We start from the raw sequence: 17,173 nt of genomic DNA on the forward strand, positions 1-17,173 counted from the left end.
TTTTCACACATAATCAGGTTCTATATGCTCACTCTATCAAAATGGAATTGAATTAACAGCCCATAAAAACCTGTGTATTTCTTGTGAGGGAGCCATAAAATACTAATCTCTTGGCAAAACCCAGAGTTCCATTAAAACATTTTTAATGTAACAAATTTTTATTACACAGCGTATTAAAAAAAAAAAAATCACTGATGCCTTAAGTAAACATTTCTGTGGAAACGATTTCTCTGCATGTGGCTATCATGGAAGCACACCAAAGTATCGAGTAAAAAGTAAGAAGCTTCAGGAATGACTTCTTGGTGGACAGTGACAACACTTCTGCCATTCTCTGCCCCCAGTTGTCTGGTGTCTCCAGTCTAGTCTGCCCTGTAGCAGAGCACACTGGCGGGCAGGCACAGTGCATTTGGCAGCTCTAGGTCATGAAAACAAGTCAGTTGCAACAGCTGAATGAACAATAGTCACCGAGTGCCTATATGTGGCCTTAACTTTGTCCATTGGCCAGTGCAGAGTGACATCAGTGATGTAAGTTGACAGTATTAGTGTTAAAATATAAATTACATTTTGTCATCCTTTCAACTTTATAATCCGCTGCATCAGTGCAATTTGTTAAAATATATAAGAAGAAAGAATTTCACGGGATTTAGGGTTTATTTCTTGACAATTTTCATGTGGCCAGTGCTTTTTAAAAGAGATCTGGGGTTAGATCCATGAGTAGCTGGATTTTGCAAACCTCAAGAGGAATACTGCCTTCATATTGCATAGCCCACTGCTGTCAGAGAAGTCAAATGTGGAATAAAACACTATGCAGTAGAAATGAAGGTAGCAGGAAAGGGAGATAAAAGGAATAAGCCCTGCTTGGGTTGCAGTTTCATGTCCTGGCTAACCTGGCATAAAGTAGCACTGCCACTGAAAATGGGTGTCCAACCTTTCCTGTCAATGGGAAGAACTCCCTCCCTGGACCCTGCAGCCACACCGAGAAGCAGGCTGGGGAGCTGAGCTGCATAAAAACAAACCTTCTGCCAGGGAAGCAGAAGGTTGCTCCTTGCACAGCCACAACTCTCGCTTAAGGTCCATGTGAGAATACTGCCTCAGTTTCGGCCAAATTTTAGTCACACTGCTGAAGCTGAAAAGGGATTAAATACAGCTCAGCGCAACACAGAGTGAGTAGCAAGGATCCATGCTGCTTATTTCATGCATTTACCTTCTGTGGTTTGACTAAAAGTGCAGCAATCTCTGAAGTAACCACACTAACTATAGTGGTAATATCATCTTTGAAGCGATCGGAGAATCGGCTTCTTCGTGGGTTGTCTTGCTTCTCTATGTTGTGAACATACTGAGCCATACTCTTTATCTGAAAAGCAGAAAAAAAATACTTAAAAAAAAGTCCAACTGGAGGTAAAACTACTGCTTTAAGTTAGTCTATGGGAGTAAGATTCCCTAATTGTTTTTCCCTGAATGTAATAATTCTCATCTTCTCAGAGCTGCTGTGATAAATCCTATATGTACTGGCAATGACAACAGAGAGCCTAAGATTCAAACACAGACAGACACGAATTCCTGTTCATGGTCATGCAGTTGACTACTCTCAGCACCTGAAATCAGAATCACCCTTGCTAGTCCCTTGCATCTGCAGCTCTGAAATGCTGCTGTTTCCAAATTTTGCCCTTCATAATGATAGACAGGGAGTGACATTTCTGGAATTAACTCTTATTTGTTGACCTGCTCTTGGTTTGCTTATATGCTGCCAGTAGAAATCAGTATGTTTTTTCCACTGAGATCCATCACTTCAGGGCTCTGTGAAACAGTGAGTTTAAGGAGTCTTGTCACTGCTCCCATGTTGTTAACAAAGTGAAAAAGACAGGAACAGGTATTCACAGAACAGGAAGGGCTCAGTTTGATGTCTGTCTTTCAGCCTTCTGCAAGCTGTGGACCACTGTGCACACAGTTCATGCAGGCCTTTGCCATAACAGACTGTCAGTGGGGGATGGTGGTGAATATGGGGAATTCTTTAGTTGTACTTCCATTATTTGGGACCTCTCCTTTTCACACCAGGGCTGAGATCAGCACCCAACTAAATCTGTGTCTGGAGTACCTGCTACTTTTCACCATTAACTTACTATATAATACCACTCTCAACTCTTACCAGGAGCTCAAAGAAGAACCAGGCATACTTGAAGACAGATTCTCTCACCATACCCGTGCTGACCACCATCTGCAGTGCCAGCTCCTCATGGAAATGCTAGATAATAAACACAGAGTATTGGGAAATGGCTTTTCAATCAACTCATCTTCCAGTCTCAACATCCCCCCCTCTTCCCTGTGGGAAACTCCCCCATACTGGAGAGTCAGCAGCTGGATGGGGATGCGTGGACATCCCTGTAAGACGAGAAAACAGATTTGACCAACGTGACATACAAGGAATGCTGATGGCAAACAGACTTTGGGATCCATTTTTCTGTGGATCCAGAAGCCTGGATAACTAAGTTGGGAAATGCCCTTGGTCTATCCTTAGACCATTGGCTATGTGCATGACAGGGAACAGTCATGTTCCCCACTGCCCCCTAAGCATTTCCATTTAGCAGGTCCATGTTTTTTAAGAGAAGGTAGATAAGGTAAGATTGTCTCTGTGTTGGGCGAGAAGGACATAGCAATAATCACAGCAAAGCTTCTACAGAGGTTTGCAGTTGGAGACAATACTCTTTGCAGTCAGATCTGACCATAAGACACCCAATCCTAATGATCTAAACTTTACGAAACTAAAATCTGGACTAAAAATTTATTGCAATGTCTATTTTCTATTCCTGACACAAAAAATAAAGCTAATGAGATTCGTAAGCATATTTATATTGAATAGAACATATAAATCCATCCAATATTCAGATTGGGTATAAACCTCTATGCTTTTTGTCAGAAAACAAACCATTAAACAGGAGTAAGAAAAGAGGTTCTTAACTGTAACTAAGATTCTGAACTGCTCATTGCAGGGTTTTCCCCCTACTTCTTCATCCAAAGACGCTGCTGCTGAGCAATGCCAAACACAAGATACAGCTCTGGAAAAATGATCTATGTGATGTGGTATCTTCTGTGTTCTTAAAAAACTATTTGGGAATATATACTCAAGATAGGAAAGAATTTCTTGGTTCTAAAAGCTACAAAGAGGGAAAAAGAAAAACATTCTTTACAGAAGAAAGAGATGGCAAATATTTCTGAATGCAGTTTACTGTAACATGTAAAGGCAGGTATCCAAGGGTAAACAGCAGTGGAAAAAGACAGAGGCCCTAACACCTTGATAATGAGAGCAAAAAGAGGATCCAGGCAGGTTACTACTTGTCTAAATCTGTCCTGGAAAAAGAAGCTAAATGCTCTGGAGGAGAAGCAGAAAAGTTTGGGTAATATTTACCCAGTGATTCAATATTCCATTACAAACTCCTCATTTGATAAAACTGGTTGTTAATTTTGCTCTCTATCTCTACTCTGTCCCCATTTAGAAGTGCTAATTACCAGCACTGCCTCAGGAGGCTCCAGGCTCTGTTAATGTGCGCCCTTACGCTTAGTGGCAGGGTACCTTTTTATTGGATGGTCTTGGGCTTGCACAAACGCTTGGCACGTCATTTGTTCCTTCAACGCAGAAAGACATCCGACTGGAGCTGTGATCCATAGGCTGGAGGGCATAGCCAGAAGAAATACATAATAGTAAGTTAATACATAAGTTATTTAACAGAGAAGAAATCCGCAGCGGTGGTGTTTTTGGAAGGTATGCACAGATGTTCACCTGAACAGCTAAGCTCTTCCTTTCTCCTCATCCCCCTTCCCAGTGGAGGCCAAAGACCCCCTGGATGCATCCGCGACAGGAGAGTGCGAATGCCAATGCCAACACTGCCATCACGTGCACAATTTCAGCACTGCAGCTGCATTTTGGAAGCGCTACAATTCACCCTTTCAAGGGTAACTGTACTTGTAAGTTTCTCCGGTGGCTCTACATCGGAAATCAGCTAGCATCTGGGAGTCTTCGTTCCATTAAAAGTAGTGCCAATTTAAAAGGACAATTTAAATGGCAGTCGCCAATTGTGAATTGCTACATTTATCAATGTGATGAAGCTGTAATATCAAACTTTTCAATTCTGTATTAATTTGGGGAGGGGAAAAGAAGGATTGAGCTCTGTTTTTTTAGAACACAATACAAGAGACTAAAATTCACAATGCTATTAAGTTCAAATCTACATTATTAATAATCGCTATGGATGAATACATATGCCTATATAAACAAATCAAATAGATCAGCAAAGCCTGTGTATCTTACTAGTTCTGGTTTAATTTGCTGAAGACAAGCACCCAATCAGTTTAACTGGAGAGGCACATGATCATTCAACGAAGACTTCAAAATGTTTCTGAAAATAACCTGCTTGAGAAGCAGTATTTTACATACGTAACAATCAAAGAAAGTGGAGGGGGGATATGGTTCAGAGCTCAGCAGACATGCTGCTGCAGAGCTCTGCCAGGGCTGCAGCTAGGAGCAGGCTCCTTACAGAGGCGAAAAATCCTGCTTTTGTCAGAGGCACAGCTTCCGAGCTCCTGATGAATGGGGAGCTCTAGATTTTGGGTTCCCCAGGGAGCTGAGCACAGCCACCCTCATAAAGCCCTGACATGAGCCTGGGATACTGTAGACCAGCAAGCACCAGGTGCCAGTCAGGGAAGCAAAATCCTGCTTCTCAGCTGTCATCATCCTTTCTATCCTGCAAGCTGTTGGTGGCATATGTAGTTGTAGATGAGAAAGACAGAGGAAGCTTGCATTCCACTCTGGTTGAATTAAGTATTTGGAAACACCCAGTTACAAAAAATGCACATGGCATCTGTACTGTAGACCATATAAAATCATGGGGTTGCTGTCATATAAATTGTCTGCTTTTTTTTTAATGGGAAACTATTAAGCACCAAACAGGCTCTGTGTTTAAAAAAAAAAAAAAAAAAAAGAGGAGCAAGAATAAATTATCAGTGCATTTTAGGAAAACTATTTCCCTTCTGAGAACCCTTTCACCCTTTCAGAAAGTGAATCTGTTCCCAGTGTAATCAATAGTAGTCTCTTCTCACACTGACTGTGTGGAACCTGGACCAGCCCACATCAGCAAACGTGAACACAACTTAAATGTCAGGAAGCACAGGAGAGTGTGGGATGACATCCAAAAAGCAAATCCCCCTATGAGTGTCTAAGCCCCAAACAACAGACAGAGTTCTTACTTCTTGCTTTCTTTCCTGATAAGAGACATCAGAATCTAGCAATGGGATTTAATGTGTGCTTACACCAAATCAGATAAACAGCAAATGATTCTGGTGATACATACAGTGCATTTACAAGAAGAAAATCCAATCCTCAAAAGGACAAATCTAGATTATTGGGTTCTGGCCCATAGAATTCTCCAGATATTTGACTTTGTTCTCTTACCTTGGATGACATGATGTTTTTTACCTCCTCATCAGCAGCAGTTTGTGTAACAGTGATGTCAGGATTGCTGCAGCTTATCACTCGGCTCTGCAGGAGCTTACTCCCAACAGACACTGCAGAAGTGCGTCCAAATGTGTAATACCGAGACTCTGTCAAAATGGCACTGCTGCCTGCACCTGCCCATAGGAAGATGTTTGAACTAAGACTAAAGAACATATGTATGAGACAACATGAAATTCAAGCCAGCTTTTTTTGCTGCTGTTATAGAATCATCATTTTGAAAAGCATAAAGTGCCTGAAAATCTCACCACCAACTGCTGCCTTAACAAATTACATAGTCACTAAATGATAAGGTGCAGATGTTTTCCGAGTCAACAATTCACAGGATGATTGCACAAGCAGTAACAAAAGATTAACAGGGCTACCTGAGCAGCAGCACTATTACAATAGCTCTTTCTTCTTCCCATCATTTCTTTTTAATTTGCTGTAGATCAAGAGAAAATTCACAGGCCTAAACACAAAATACTACCTTCAACACATAACATTTAACAGCATGTTCAAAGTATCCAAGGAAGCAGGGAGCACTGCCAGCAGGAATTTCACCAAATGATTAACTAGTTTTTAGCTTCCTCATGGACCTTATTTTTCCAGGATAAAGAATTTCCAAGTATAGGCAAGCTCAGAGATTTTAGCACAGCTAAAATTTAGCACATCGTCTAAATGTCCCTCAAGGGGGATTTAAATGAATATTTCAAAGAAAAAAGGGCCTACGTATCTTTAGCTCCTGTCACCCAGCTGCTTGCTGCTAAGTCAGTAAATACATAGCAATTGATCAAATGAATCCTATAGGCTTCAGGACAATGGACTGCAGCAGAATAATAGAATAGTTGAGGTTGGAAGGAACCTGTGGGGGTTCCCACATCTGGTCCAACTTCCCCACTCAAGCAGGGCCACCTAGAGCCAGTTGCCAAGGATCGTGTCCAGACAGCTTTCCAATACCTCCAAGGTGAGAGACTCCACTGCCTCTCTGGGCAACCTGTGCCAGTGTTCGGTCACTCTCACAGGAAAAAAGTGTTTCCTGATGTTCAGAGGGAACCTCCTCTGTTTCAGTTTGTGCCCATTGTTTCTTGTCCTGTCACTGACCACTGGAAAGACCCTTGCTCTGTCTTCTTTGTAACCTCCCTGCAGGTCTTTGTATACATTTGTCGTCCCTGATCCTTCTTTTCTCGAGGCTGAACAGTCCCAGCTCTCTCAGCCTTTCCTCATTGGACAGATGCTCCACTCCCTTCATCACCTTGATCTTAGCTGGTCTCTCTCCAGTATGTCCATGTCTCTCTTGTACTGGAGCCCAGAACTGGACACAGTATTCCAGGTGTGACCTCACCAGTGCTGAATACAGGAAAAAGATTACCTTCCTCAACCTGCTGGCAACATACAGGATTTCATCCTCTGATGACATCCCTAATGCGATGTAGAAATTGTCAAAGCTTGGCCCTATGCCACTTGACAGTAAGTTAGTTTTCATGGGAAGTCGTTTACTGATGTATGGGTCAGTAAGAAATTGGCATCATAAGGCCATTTTAATTTCTGGCAGAAATTAAATTCCTCTAAAGAAAGCCTCAGTTTAGGAGATGTCTTTTACTTTCATTTTCATGAAGCTACAGCATTGCATATAGCTGCGGAGTCCTCTCACCCCAACCCTGCATCTTAAATGAATGACTGAGAAACAGAGATTATGGGGGGCAAGTCCATGTTGCTCTTTGCAGTGCTGAGCTCCCTGACTTTCCTCTGAGAAAAATGATATATCTGAACAGTGCTTAAACGGTATGCTGTCTTGGTCTGAGAAGTTGCGTTTGCTAAATGCACCATGCTGAATAGCATGTATAAAGAAAAAAGAATACTTTTGCAACCCTTGCACCAGTATTACCTGGTTTGACTACTTCTCTTTGAGGGTCCGGCAGACGAAATACATAGTAGACATAAGATGCCAGGAGGCAGTTCCTCCCATGCTGGTCTTTGCTTAGGTCTTTGCTGTTGTGGAGACTGTTCACTATTGCAACCACAGATTCAAAGGCAAACTGTGAGAAGTTGGCTGTGAAACAGAGGCAAGAATTAGTCTCAGTGCTGAAGGGTATAATATAATTGGGTGAAGGCATTCTTTGTACTAACAACAGCTAATTCTACACACTTTAATTCAGTCCTTAACAAATTCAGAGATCTAGACAGCAACTGCTATACCTGACCAGACCCAAGGCCTACATAGGCCAATAATCATTCTTCAGTAGACCCACTGACTTTCAACCCAAACACTGATACTCCATCACTTCCTGCTACATAAACGCAGACCGTAACTGTTAATGACCATTTCTAGCAGTCTTCATTCATTTTCTATAAAATACCTACTTGAAGAACACTAAGACTCATTATTCTCCAGCTGACAGACGAATACAAGCTAGCAGGCTTTTCCACAAGTATTACAGTGGACAACAAGTGTTGATTACCAAAATGAGATAGGAAATAAACTACACCGCTGCCTCCAAGTATGCCTTCCTTCCAGACTTAAGATATGTGATGGGCAACTGGCAGCCCCAGTAACAGAAATATCTGTGTGCATTACTATATCCTCTCTGATTTTGTGCTCACCCAATTCTGTCTAAAGATATTTGGGCAGAGGATATGTCAGCTGTAGGATAAGTGATTTTGCTGGTGTTTTCCTTGGAAAACAACTGAATTCCGAACAAAGTTAAATCACAACCCACTTTCTGACCTATATTTCCAGATAAGTAAACTTCTAGGATTTGAGGTACCTCCCAACCAGAGTCTGAGAGTCTTATATGTAGGAAGAAAAGGAGAGAAGGCAGGAAATCAGTTAAACCTGATCAAATTGTGCAGTGAAACTGTGTCTTGAGAAACACAACTTTTTCAGAAGTAGAGTACCCCAAAGACTAAATCTGAGCCTGGATATTTAGCAATCACTTCCACCACATCTCTAGTTTGCTTGCAGTACCACTCCAAGTCCATGCACCAGTAAATACCTGTCTGGCCAGCTATGACCATGGGCTGTACTGCCAGCTGGAAGAGTTTATCTAGTACCAAATGTAAAAACAAGACAAGAGGTTCAAGGCGTGAAGAATTCAAACAGATAATGCTGAGTTTCAGTTCATGTTCCAGTGCAGCCTCTGTAATCTTCTGGTCCATCAGTCGAATGGGGAATGTCACTTGACTTTCCAGAGAATGGCACAGGGTGAAGAACTTCTCCAGGTGATTGTCCTGCAAAAACAGTGCACTCACAGTTAACAAAGTTGATATAGTTCAGGCTGCCGCTAGCTGAACAAAGCCTGATTGTCCCACCTGATGGGATGAGAGAATATGTTTCACCCTTCTGGCTTGCAGTGGTGGCTAGCCCTAGAGATCGATTTGTAAAGCAGCTTTGTTTGTTCCTTTTCATCTGTGTCAAATTCAGATCAGCTTAAAAGCAGAAAAGTTAAAGGCCTTACTAAAGTGATTGCTTCATTTAATGAAAATACTATTCCCTTTTTCTAATAAAGCTCTGTCACTTCATCGGTCTATAGTTCCTCTGCCACCCACACCTAAGTTCCAGCTATATACATATTATGTGCCTTATGAGTATGCCCTACCAGTATTTAAAAAGCATACTGCAAAGGGTGATGGACCTGCTTCAGACACAGACATAGGGCCTTCAGTTGTTAGGACATAGCTATCAGGGTTAACTAGAATGGGATGATGGGGAGGAGACAGCGCAAAGTAGCAGAAACAAAATAAAGCTACTCTGCCTCAAACCAGTATTCCAATAAGATGGGCAAAGCTCCAATTTCCTATCACATTTAAGTGACCAGAATCATAGAGTTCTCATTCAGCACTAAGCTTGTGTCCTCACACCACAGGGCATTGACAGCTGAGCCGCCTAAAGCATTCTGGCAGTATAACCAGTCCCTACAGGTGGGGAGGTGCTATGTCTCTGCAGATGTAGACACATTGTCTGAACTAGCCTTGCAGAATAGAAGATGGGGACTGCAGAAACTGGCACTGCGCCCTGCCAGAGTCTTTAAACACAGCCTAAGCAGACCCTCACTGAGCTGAGGGGACATCTATTGCTTGATGTGACTTGCTGTTGAGAGGGCAAGTTCACTTATACCAATACATCTCATGTCACCAAAGGATTTCATTCACTGAGGATATCAGGTTATTTCCATAACCGTTAGTTGGTGTTAAACCTGTGTGGGCTTAAACTGGACTGGACTGTCTGGGCTGGAAAAGCTGGGCATGAGCCAACAATGTGCACTTGCAGCCCAGAAGGCCAATCGCATCCTGGGCTGCATCAAAAGAAGCGTGGCCAGCAGATCCAGAGAGGTGATTCTCCTCCTCTACTCTACTCTTGTGAGACGCCACCTGGAGTACCGTGTCCAGCTCTGAAGCCCTCAGCACAAGAAGGACATGGACCTGTTGGAGCAGGTGCAGGGGAGGGCCATGAAGATGATCAAAGGGCTGGAGCACCTATGCTATGAGGACAGGCTGCGAGAGTTGGGGTTGTTCAGCCTGGAGAAGAGAAGGCTCTGGGGAAACCTTATAGAGACCTTCCAGTGCCTGAAGGGGGCCTGTAAGAAAGCCAGGGAGGGGCTGTTTGCAAGGGCTTGTAGCGATAGGACGAGGGGCAATGGTCTTAAACTAAAGCAGGGTAGGTTTAGATTAGACATTAGGAAGAAGTTCTTTACTGTGAGGGTGGTGAGACACTGGAACATGTTGCCCAGAGAGGTGGTGGAGGTCCCACCCCTGGAGACATTCAAGGCCAGGCTTGATGATGCTCTGAGCAACCTGATCTAGTTGGAGATGTCCCTGCTTACTGCAGGGGGCTTGGACTAGATGACCTTTAAAGATTCCTTCCAACCCAACACATTCTATGAGTCTATGATTCTATGGTAAACATCTCCATTTCATAAACATCCTAAGTTGGCCTGGACATCTGAATTCTTTTCAAAACAAAACTGAAGCTGTGTGTTTCTTCTGATGCATTACCTGAGTGTGAACAGATGAAACAGCTTGCACTTCAATACCAAAAACACCCTTGTGTCCTTCAACCCACTTAATAGGTGGTGTCTGAGATGGAACTTTCTGTGATGGAAAAAAAATATGGAAATCATCATCTTCCTTTTAACAATCAAACAGAAATTCTGTTTACATGGGAATTATAGGGTATTCAAGCTATTCACTTCATTCTAGATATCCAAATTCAGTGCCGTATACAAGACTACAGCTAGGCACCTGCTTGTTCTCATAGACTAGATGGAGAGAAGTTGATGCATTGAACACAGAAATTTGGAGCACCTCATCTGGATGCCTGGGATGGCGTCCAGCTGGGATGTCTGATGGGATATTTTTAAGGAAATAATTTCCCAGTTGAAGCACTGCCAAAGACACTCCATGGTGATGTTGTGGAGTTTTAACCCTTTGGACAGTTTCCTACTTGCCATTTTTACTCAGTGGGCACAATTTCCTGCTCCAGCTGCAGCACCTGACTCCCTTTCTCCTCCCTCTCCTTTACAGCCACAAAAAAATGAGCAAATCATCCTACAGAAGAAAGCAAATTATTGACTTGACACCCTCTAAGCAAATGTAGTCCTGATTAGACAATTTACAAGGATTTGCTTGGGTAACTAAAGTTAAAAACCACAATATAACAATATAAAATAATAACATCACTGACAGTAACAACAACATTTTTCTTCAGAGATTTACCCTTTTAAAATACAAAAGGGAGGCATTGCCTACAAGCAGACAGCAATGTTAGTAAAACACTTATGCTGTTCTTCTACATTAGGAAAATATTATCTTTTTATGATTTTCTTTGTTACCTCAGGAGAGTGAATTGAATAATGGAAAGGCAGCTTATCCAGTGCAACAGGAAGACAATAACATCCAGTTTGAAGACGATCGTTTAATAGAATTGGCAGCCACTGAAACAAATGAAAACACAGCAATATTCATGACTATATATGATTAGGGTTATTTATCTAATTTGTTATGTACAGTCAACAAAATGACAAATGAGATATTGACCCAAGCTTCTCTATTCTAACCCATTCAACACTAATTTCTTTGCATTTTAAATTCACTGATAGCTACTGTGGAAAAATGTACAGGACTGCTTTACAAACCATCTTTTTTGAAGAAAACAAACACAGTGCTTTTCATGTGAGACACATATTTTTCTAATAAATCCTACCAGAACAAATTAATAGAGTCCATGTTTTTATTTAAAAAATCACGTATCTTGAATAGACTGATCCTTGGCTTTGAAGCAAATCGACAGAATTAAAGTTTTGCTAAGGATAAATCAAACATCTTAGTCATGGTCACCATGAGGATTAAGGCCAGAATGACTCATCATAACTCTGTGTTGGTATTTGGACACACCTTATTTTTCTTCTATTCAAGTCTGAAAGAGGCTGTGCATTTGAGTATCACAGGGGAAGAACATTTAGGTGAACAGAACCTTGAAAATTAAGTCCTCACCTATGTCAAATCTTGCTCTGGAACGACAAACTAATTTACTTCTTACCAATCCCATTTACATTGGTGGGACTATATCTGTCCATAAAAGAAAACCCATTTGAAAGGATTCTCAGCACTGGGATCAAAAACAAATGCAAACTTCATAGCAGGAACACATGGAAAGCACTTGTCTGGCCCCACATCTCAATTGCTGACCATAGCACCAGGACGTTTTCACATCTGAAGTATTATCATCATCTGTGCTTTCCTCTTATTTTAAAATCTCTCCAGTTAAAAATATCGATGGATAAAGAAAAAGGTCAAAGAGACTATGCTACAATGTGTATTTCTCAAGCTAAAACACACTAGTCTCAACACGAAGATAATGAATGCAAGAAAATTAAATTGTATCTTCTAGATTCTTTCTGTTTTTTTAATTTTGATGTGGGTAAAACACACTTCAGATCATAAACAATATGTCATATAAAACCTATTTGAAAACGCTATATTAGTTACCTCATGTATTAAGTTGTTAGATAACAGTAAATAATTGTATTTGCATATGATTTAGGGTTTTTTTTTTTGATAAATAGAATCTAACAGAATTAGGTGATGTGCTATAAAGCATTGCTGTTGCAAATATTTAGGTGCATACTTAACTTCAGTTGTGTCAGGTGAATTCATCAACTTCAAAGACATTTAACAATGTAAAATTATAAGGCGAGGATGTAACAGCACAAGTTGCACCTGATTTCTGTGAATTAACATTAAGAACTTCTACTGGTTTTGGTGTATTACCATAACCAGAAAAGGAATATATGACAAAATTTTTGACAAGCAAAGAATCTGTTTGCATGGGATGTAGATATACATGCACACACACGCACACTCTTATATATTACATGGAACTTACTGAATACCCGATGAGAGTTTCCACAGATGCTCCTTGCTTTGGCTGGCAGCTGATGTGATAGAACGTGAACAATAGATGGTGTTTCTCTGTGAGTTTTGCTGGCAGCTTAATTTTCACTTCTTCATAAAAGTCAGGGGACCTGTTTAAAAAAATGCCAAGCACGTTTCCAATGTTAGTATAAGACAGAGCAGAAGGCTCTAGTAGTAGGCTTCTAGATGCTATGGTTATAAAAACTGTATAAATCCTGAAAATAGCCCCAGAGCAGAGTTAAACAAAGTACATATATACAACTATATTTATGAACTATATACAGCTTTGCATGAGGAAAAGCAGAGATGGTAGTGGCTGAAATGTTTCAGATTTCACCAATCTCTATAATTTCAAAAACATTCAACCTTAATTTTAGGTTCCAGTATATTTATTGTGTAAATTCTAAATCCCAAGTCCACATTCATAAGAATGAGAATGTCCCTTTAGCTCTTTTGGTTCTGTGAATTCATTGAAGTGAATGCTGTTACAAAGTTGTGCTGCTACTTCCTGCTCCTGCTCCTCAATCTTCAGATTAGAAATATTCTCAACTAGTCTCTGAAAAGCTCCACACAAGAAAAGCAATGGTTGCTTACTCAATGGTCAGTTATGCAAATGCATGTAGCAATCCAAAGTAGATATGACAAATCCATGTAAAACGTAAATGTTTAAAATGAATTAGTACCAGCATTCCTTGATGAACTATGTAGGTTAAGAATTATGTAAAGAGGTCATGATTAATACTTCTCAAGTCATACAAATAGTAACAATACTTACTTATTATGATATGTGATAGCTGTGTATATTTCTTGCACAAATTCTGGACCTGAAGATTTCCCAAAAATTACCTACATTATGAAGAAAAGAAAGTAACAGCCGTCAGGTTTAAAGCATTTAATTGTCATCATCTTGTATAAATTTTAAGACAGTATCTGCAGTTGAAAATGACTCTTCAATTTTATCGTAGCACGTTAACACAGATGTCTTATTACTGAATACCTTCATCACACACTAATAAGGGTAAAATAGCAGGAAAATGGAGCAGAGGTCATTTCCGGAGCCACTGACTACCCCACACCACATTCTCCAGTAATGCACTAAAAAGTTAGAAATTGCAGGAATAAAGTTATGGTAAGCCTCTCACATTGTCGTATTAGCTTCAACAAAATGCTAAAAAGTTAAATTAACATTATTTTCAGAAGTTTGTTTTTCAGTTGTAGCCTGCTCATTTAACAGTTTTAAACTAAAAGAGGGGAGATTTAGATTAGATATTAGGAAGAAATTCTATATTGTGAGGGTGGTGAGGCACTGGAACAGGTTGCCAAGAGAGACTGTGGATGATCCGTCCCTGGAAGTGTTCAAGGCCAGGCTGGATGGGGCTTTGAGCAGCCTGGTCTAGTGGGCGGTGTCCCTGCCCATGGCAGGGGGGTTGGAACTAGATGATCTTTAAGGTCCCTTCCAACCTCAACCATTCTGTGATTCTATGATGAATCTCACCCTACTTTGGAGGTCCAAAGTTCCTTTACAATCAATTAAGAGAAACAGGCATTTTTAGTGCTTGATTTGCTTCCCTCATTTCAGACACAGTCTCATGGTAAGGACCTGGAATCCATTAACTTTAAAGGGAGCCCTGGGAGATGAGCTTAGACAAGGGTATCTGTACAGCACAAGTCCATATATATTGAGATGCAATGCTCTCACAGTGGAGAGGGATACCAGATGAACTGTGTCTGTCCTACGCATTTGTCAAAACCTAATTGTAATACTGGCAGAGTTTAAGGAAACCAACAATGCAGTATCGTGTAAAAGACAGTGCTACATTCACATGACACGGCTCCAGCTCTGGAAGAAACATGGCTTAGGAAAACACAGTGGTGATGCTCTGATTTCAATTCCAGAGCTCTTGTGGAGTAAGGCTGCAAAGTATGCACTGTGCAGTGTCAGCATGGTGATAAAGGCTGGTTAGATGTCTGTCCTTGTTCCAAAATATTGTTGGATTAAAGTTCTTTAAAGTAATCTTTCTGCTCATTTTTCCCCCCTCTAGCACATAAAATCACAAAAGATTTTATCCCAATGTTATTCTTAAATAGCCAAATACCATATCTGAAAATTTCCCAAAAAATTCAGGCTGAAGCAGACGTCTGGGTTAGAACACTTCAAACTGAACATCTGAAGCTTGATAAAGCTGAAGAGAGTATCTTATAATGAGAAATGTTGAATAACCTGAACACAGACAGTGCTGCCTGCTCTGCTAGTAGTGCACACATATCCACAGCGTGTTTCAAACACAGAAAACTCTACATAAGCTGCATGACTGTGCACCCAGTCAGATTCAGCCAGGGAAGATCCCAACTTCTACCTTCCAGTTTTACACCTGAGTATTTGTGTACATATAGTGCATACAGAGGAGTTAAACTGGAAGACAGACTACATCTTTCTTAAAAGATCTCTGAAGCTCTGTGAATTTTACCATTAGTTTCCAACACAGCATTGATTTAATACGATATCACTCTTCTGAAAATAAGGTAGGAAGACTTAGATAAGAGGGAGCAATATGCCTCTGTTCCACTCCAGTGACAATCTTTCCTGTTGTGGGTAAGGACTACAGCCCTGCTTTCTGATGAGAATGACAAGCTTAACTAGCTCTCTGATGTTAGGCTTCCTAAGGCCCCACTAGAAACCGTGGTGATCAAAGTAAACAATGAGTTATCTCTTCCAAGGTTTGTCAGGAATGCACGGAAGCGAAAGTTTGCTAAGAAATCTCAGCATTTATTACCGGCATTGCACAGGATGGGTCTTCGCCACACATAAACTGGATCTTGATGGTTATGTTTCTTGCAGAAACCGGTCGGTTAGCAAAATTCAGCCTCTGAGGGTAAACATAGAGGAGATTTCTGGAAGAAAGAAAAGGAAGAATAAAATGGGCAAATGGCAAGCATTTTGTTTGAAATGTGTTTGAAAATGAAGTGCACAAACTAGCATTTTGCTGATTCATCTCCCTGTCCTTCAGTTCCACCTAGACAGCAAAGGCTTTGCCAGAACTCCATTTCAGAAGTTCACAAGGAAAAGGTAAATTCTTGCTGTGACACATAGAACATCCTATGTTTAAGGTTTGTCATACGGTAAGCTAGGTGTTTGAGAAGGCAGTCTTCCTATCTCTCTTATTTTCTTGAAATACATAATTCCCAGTTACAAATGAATGAATGTAATGCTTGATGGAATGAAGAGCGGGAATCTCTCAAGAAAGCAGCTCCTTTCTCAGCTGTGAAGAATCAGATTTTGGAAGGGGTAAGGAATCACTCAGAGGTGAAAAAACCAAGTAAACCAGCAAATAAAACCAACAACTGAAGTTCATACATTCCTAGCTTATAGCAATAAAGTGACATGTATTTCTAGATTCAAAAAGCAGTATCAATGAACCAGAGCAAATGAAAACAAGAAATTTTGAACTATAATTCTAGAAACAGATGTTGTTTAGTAATGAATATAAATAATGCCTTAAAATACAGCATACTTTGCTGTTTACTAGATTCTGTACAAGGCTAGATCACTAGACTTAAGAAGTACCTTTAATTTCCCTTGGGAATTTGGCAGCATAGGTGGTCTTCCAACTTCAAAACCTAACAATTCTGCTAGAGGAGTCAAAATGTTTGTAGAAATATTTTTCTCCAGTGAAGTCTATGGCAAGTCTGAGATTTCAGCTTCACCTGGTTTACACACATTCTGGTATTACGATTATGTCTATTTAATGTCTCATTTTCCCAGTCTGGATAGGATTCTCACTGTTTGTCCTCTGAGTGTAAGGAATAAGACTAATGTTGATGGAATCATAGTGGCTTCCAGTGAGAAACAGTGAGAACTACTCATGGGCTTTCATGCTTTCTTTTTGTCTGTGACAGTCAGAAGCTACACACAAACCGCTCTGTACTTATCACAGATATTTCCTCAGCACCGTTGTCAGCTGAAAATGTGGAGCAGCTTTGGAGAATGTTGTCATTAAGTCAGACAAGTCCATCTTCCATTTGTTGTATCCCAAGACCTAGAAAACTGTGGTTGATTCTCCTTATTGCCATGTGTCATGAGGTGACAATACTCTTCAGCTACACAGTCCAAGCTACTCTGCTAACCAACACATGCTACATGGGCCACGGCATGCCTTAGCAAGCAAACTAGCATCTAGCTTGCCTTTCCCTTTGTTCAGAATAGTACTCCTGGCCACACCAATGCATTTTCTTTCTTGCCTTCTTAAATGCAATTTCTGTTCTGCCAAATTCTCTCCA

General features: G+C 40.7%; 1 protein-coding gene across 5 annotated transcripts in view; it reads right to left on the bottom strand.

The window, feature by feature from the left end:
* Window positions 1-17,173, bottom strand: part of DOCK8 (dedicator of cytokinesis 8) — a 93,238-nt gene that overhangs the window by 32,613 nt on the left and 43,452 nt on the right. For all 5 annotated transcript variants that reach the window (XM_054185379.1, XM_054185383.1, XM_054185381.1 and 2 more), the window contains 11 exons: window positions 15,670-15,787; window positions 13,671-13,741; window positions 12,867-13,005; window positions 11,314-11,415; window positions 10,478-10,573; window positions 8,479-8,713; window positions 7,371-7,535; window positions 5,444-5,619; window positions 3,569-3,664; window positions 2,147-2,242; window positions 1,205-1,354 (listed from right to left, as the gene is read on the bottom strand). In XM_054185379.1, the coding sequence (XP_054041354.1) occupies window positions 1,205-1,354; window positions 2,147-2,242; window positions 3,569-3,664; window positions 5,444-5,619; window positions 7,371-7,535; window positions 8,479-8,713; window positions 10,478-10,573; window positions 11,314-11,415; window positions 12,867-13,005; window positions 13,671-13,741; window positions 15,670-15,787 (1,444 nt within the window). The remainder of the gene's footprint in view (window positions 1-1,204; window positions 1,355-2,146; window positions 2,243-3,568; window positions 3,665-5,443; window positions 5,620-7,370; window positions 7,536-8,478; window positions 8,714-10,477; window positions 10,574-11,313; window positions 11,416-12,866; window positions 13,006-13,670; window positions 13,742-15,669; window positions 15,788-17,173) is intronic.

Source organism: Rissa tridactyla, chromosome Z, assembly GCF_028500815.1.
Source record: "Rissa tridactyla isolate bRisTri1 chromosome Z, bRisTri1.patW.cur.20221130, whole genome shotgun sequence".
In the NCBI taxonomy this organism is placed as follows: domain Eukaryota; kingdom Metazoa; phylum Chordata; class Aves; order Charadriiformes; family Laridae; genus Rissa; species Rissa tridactyla.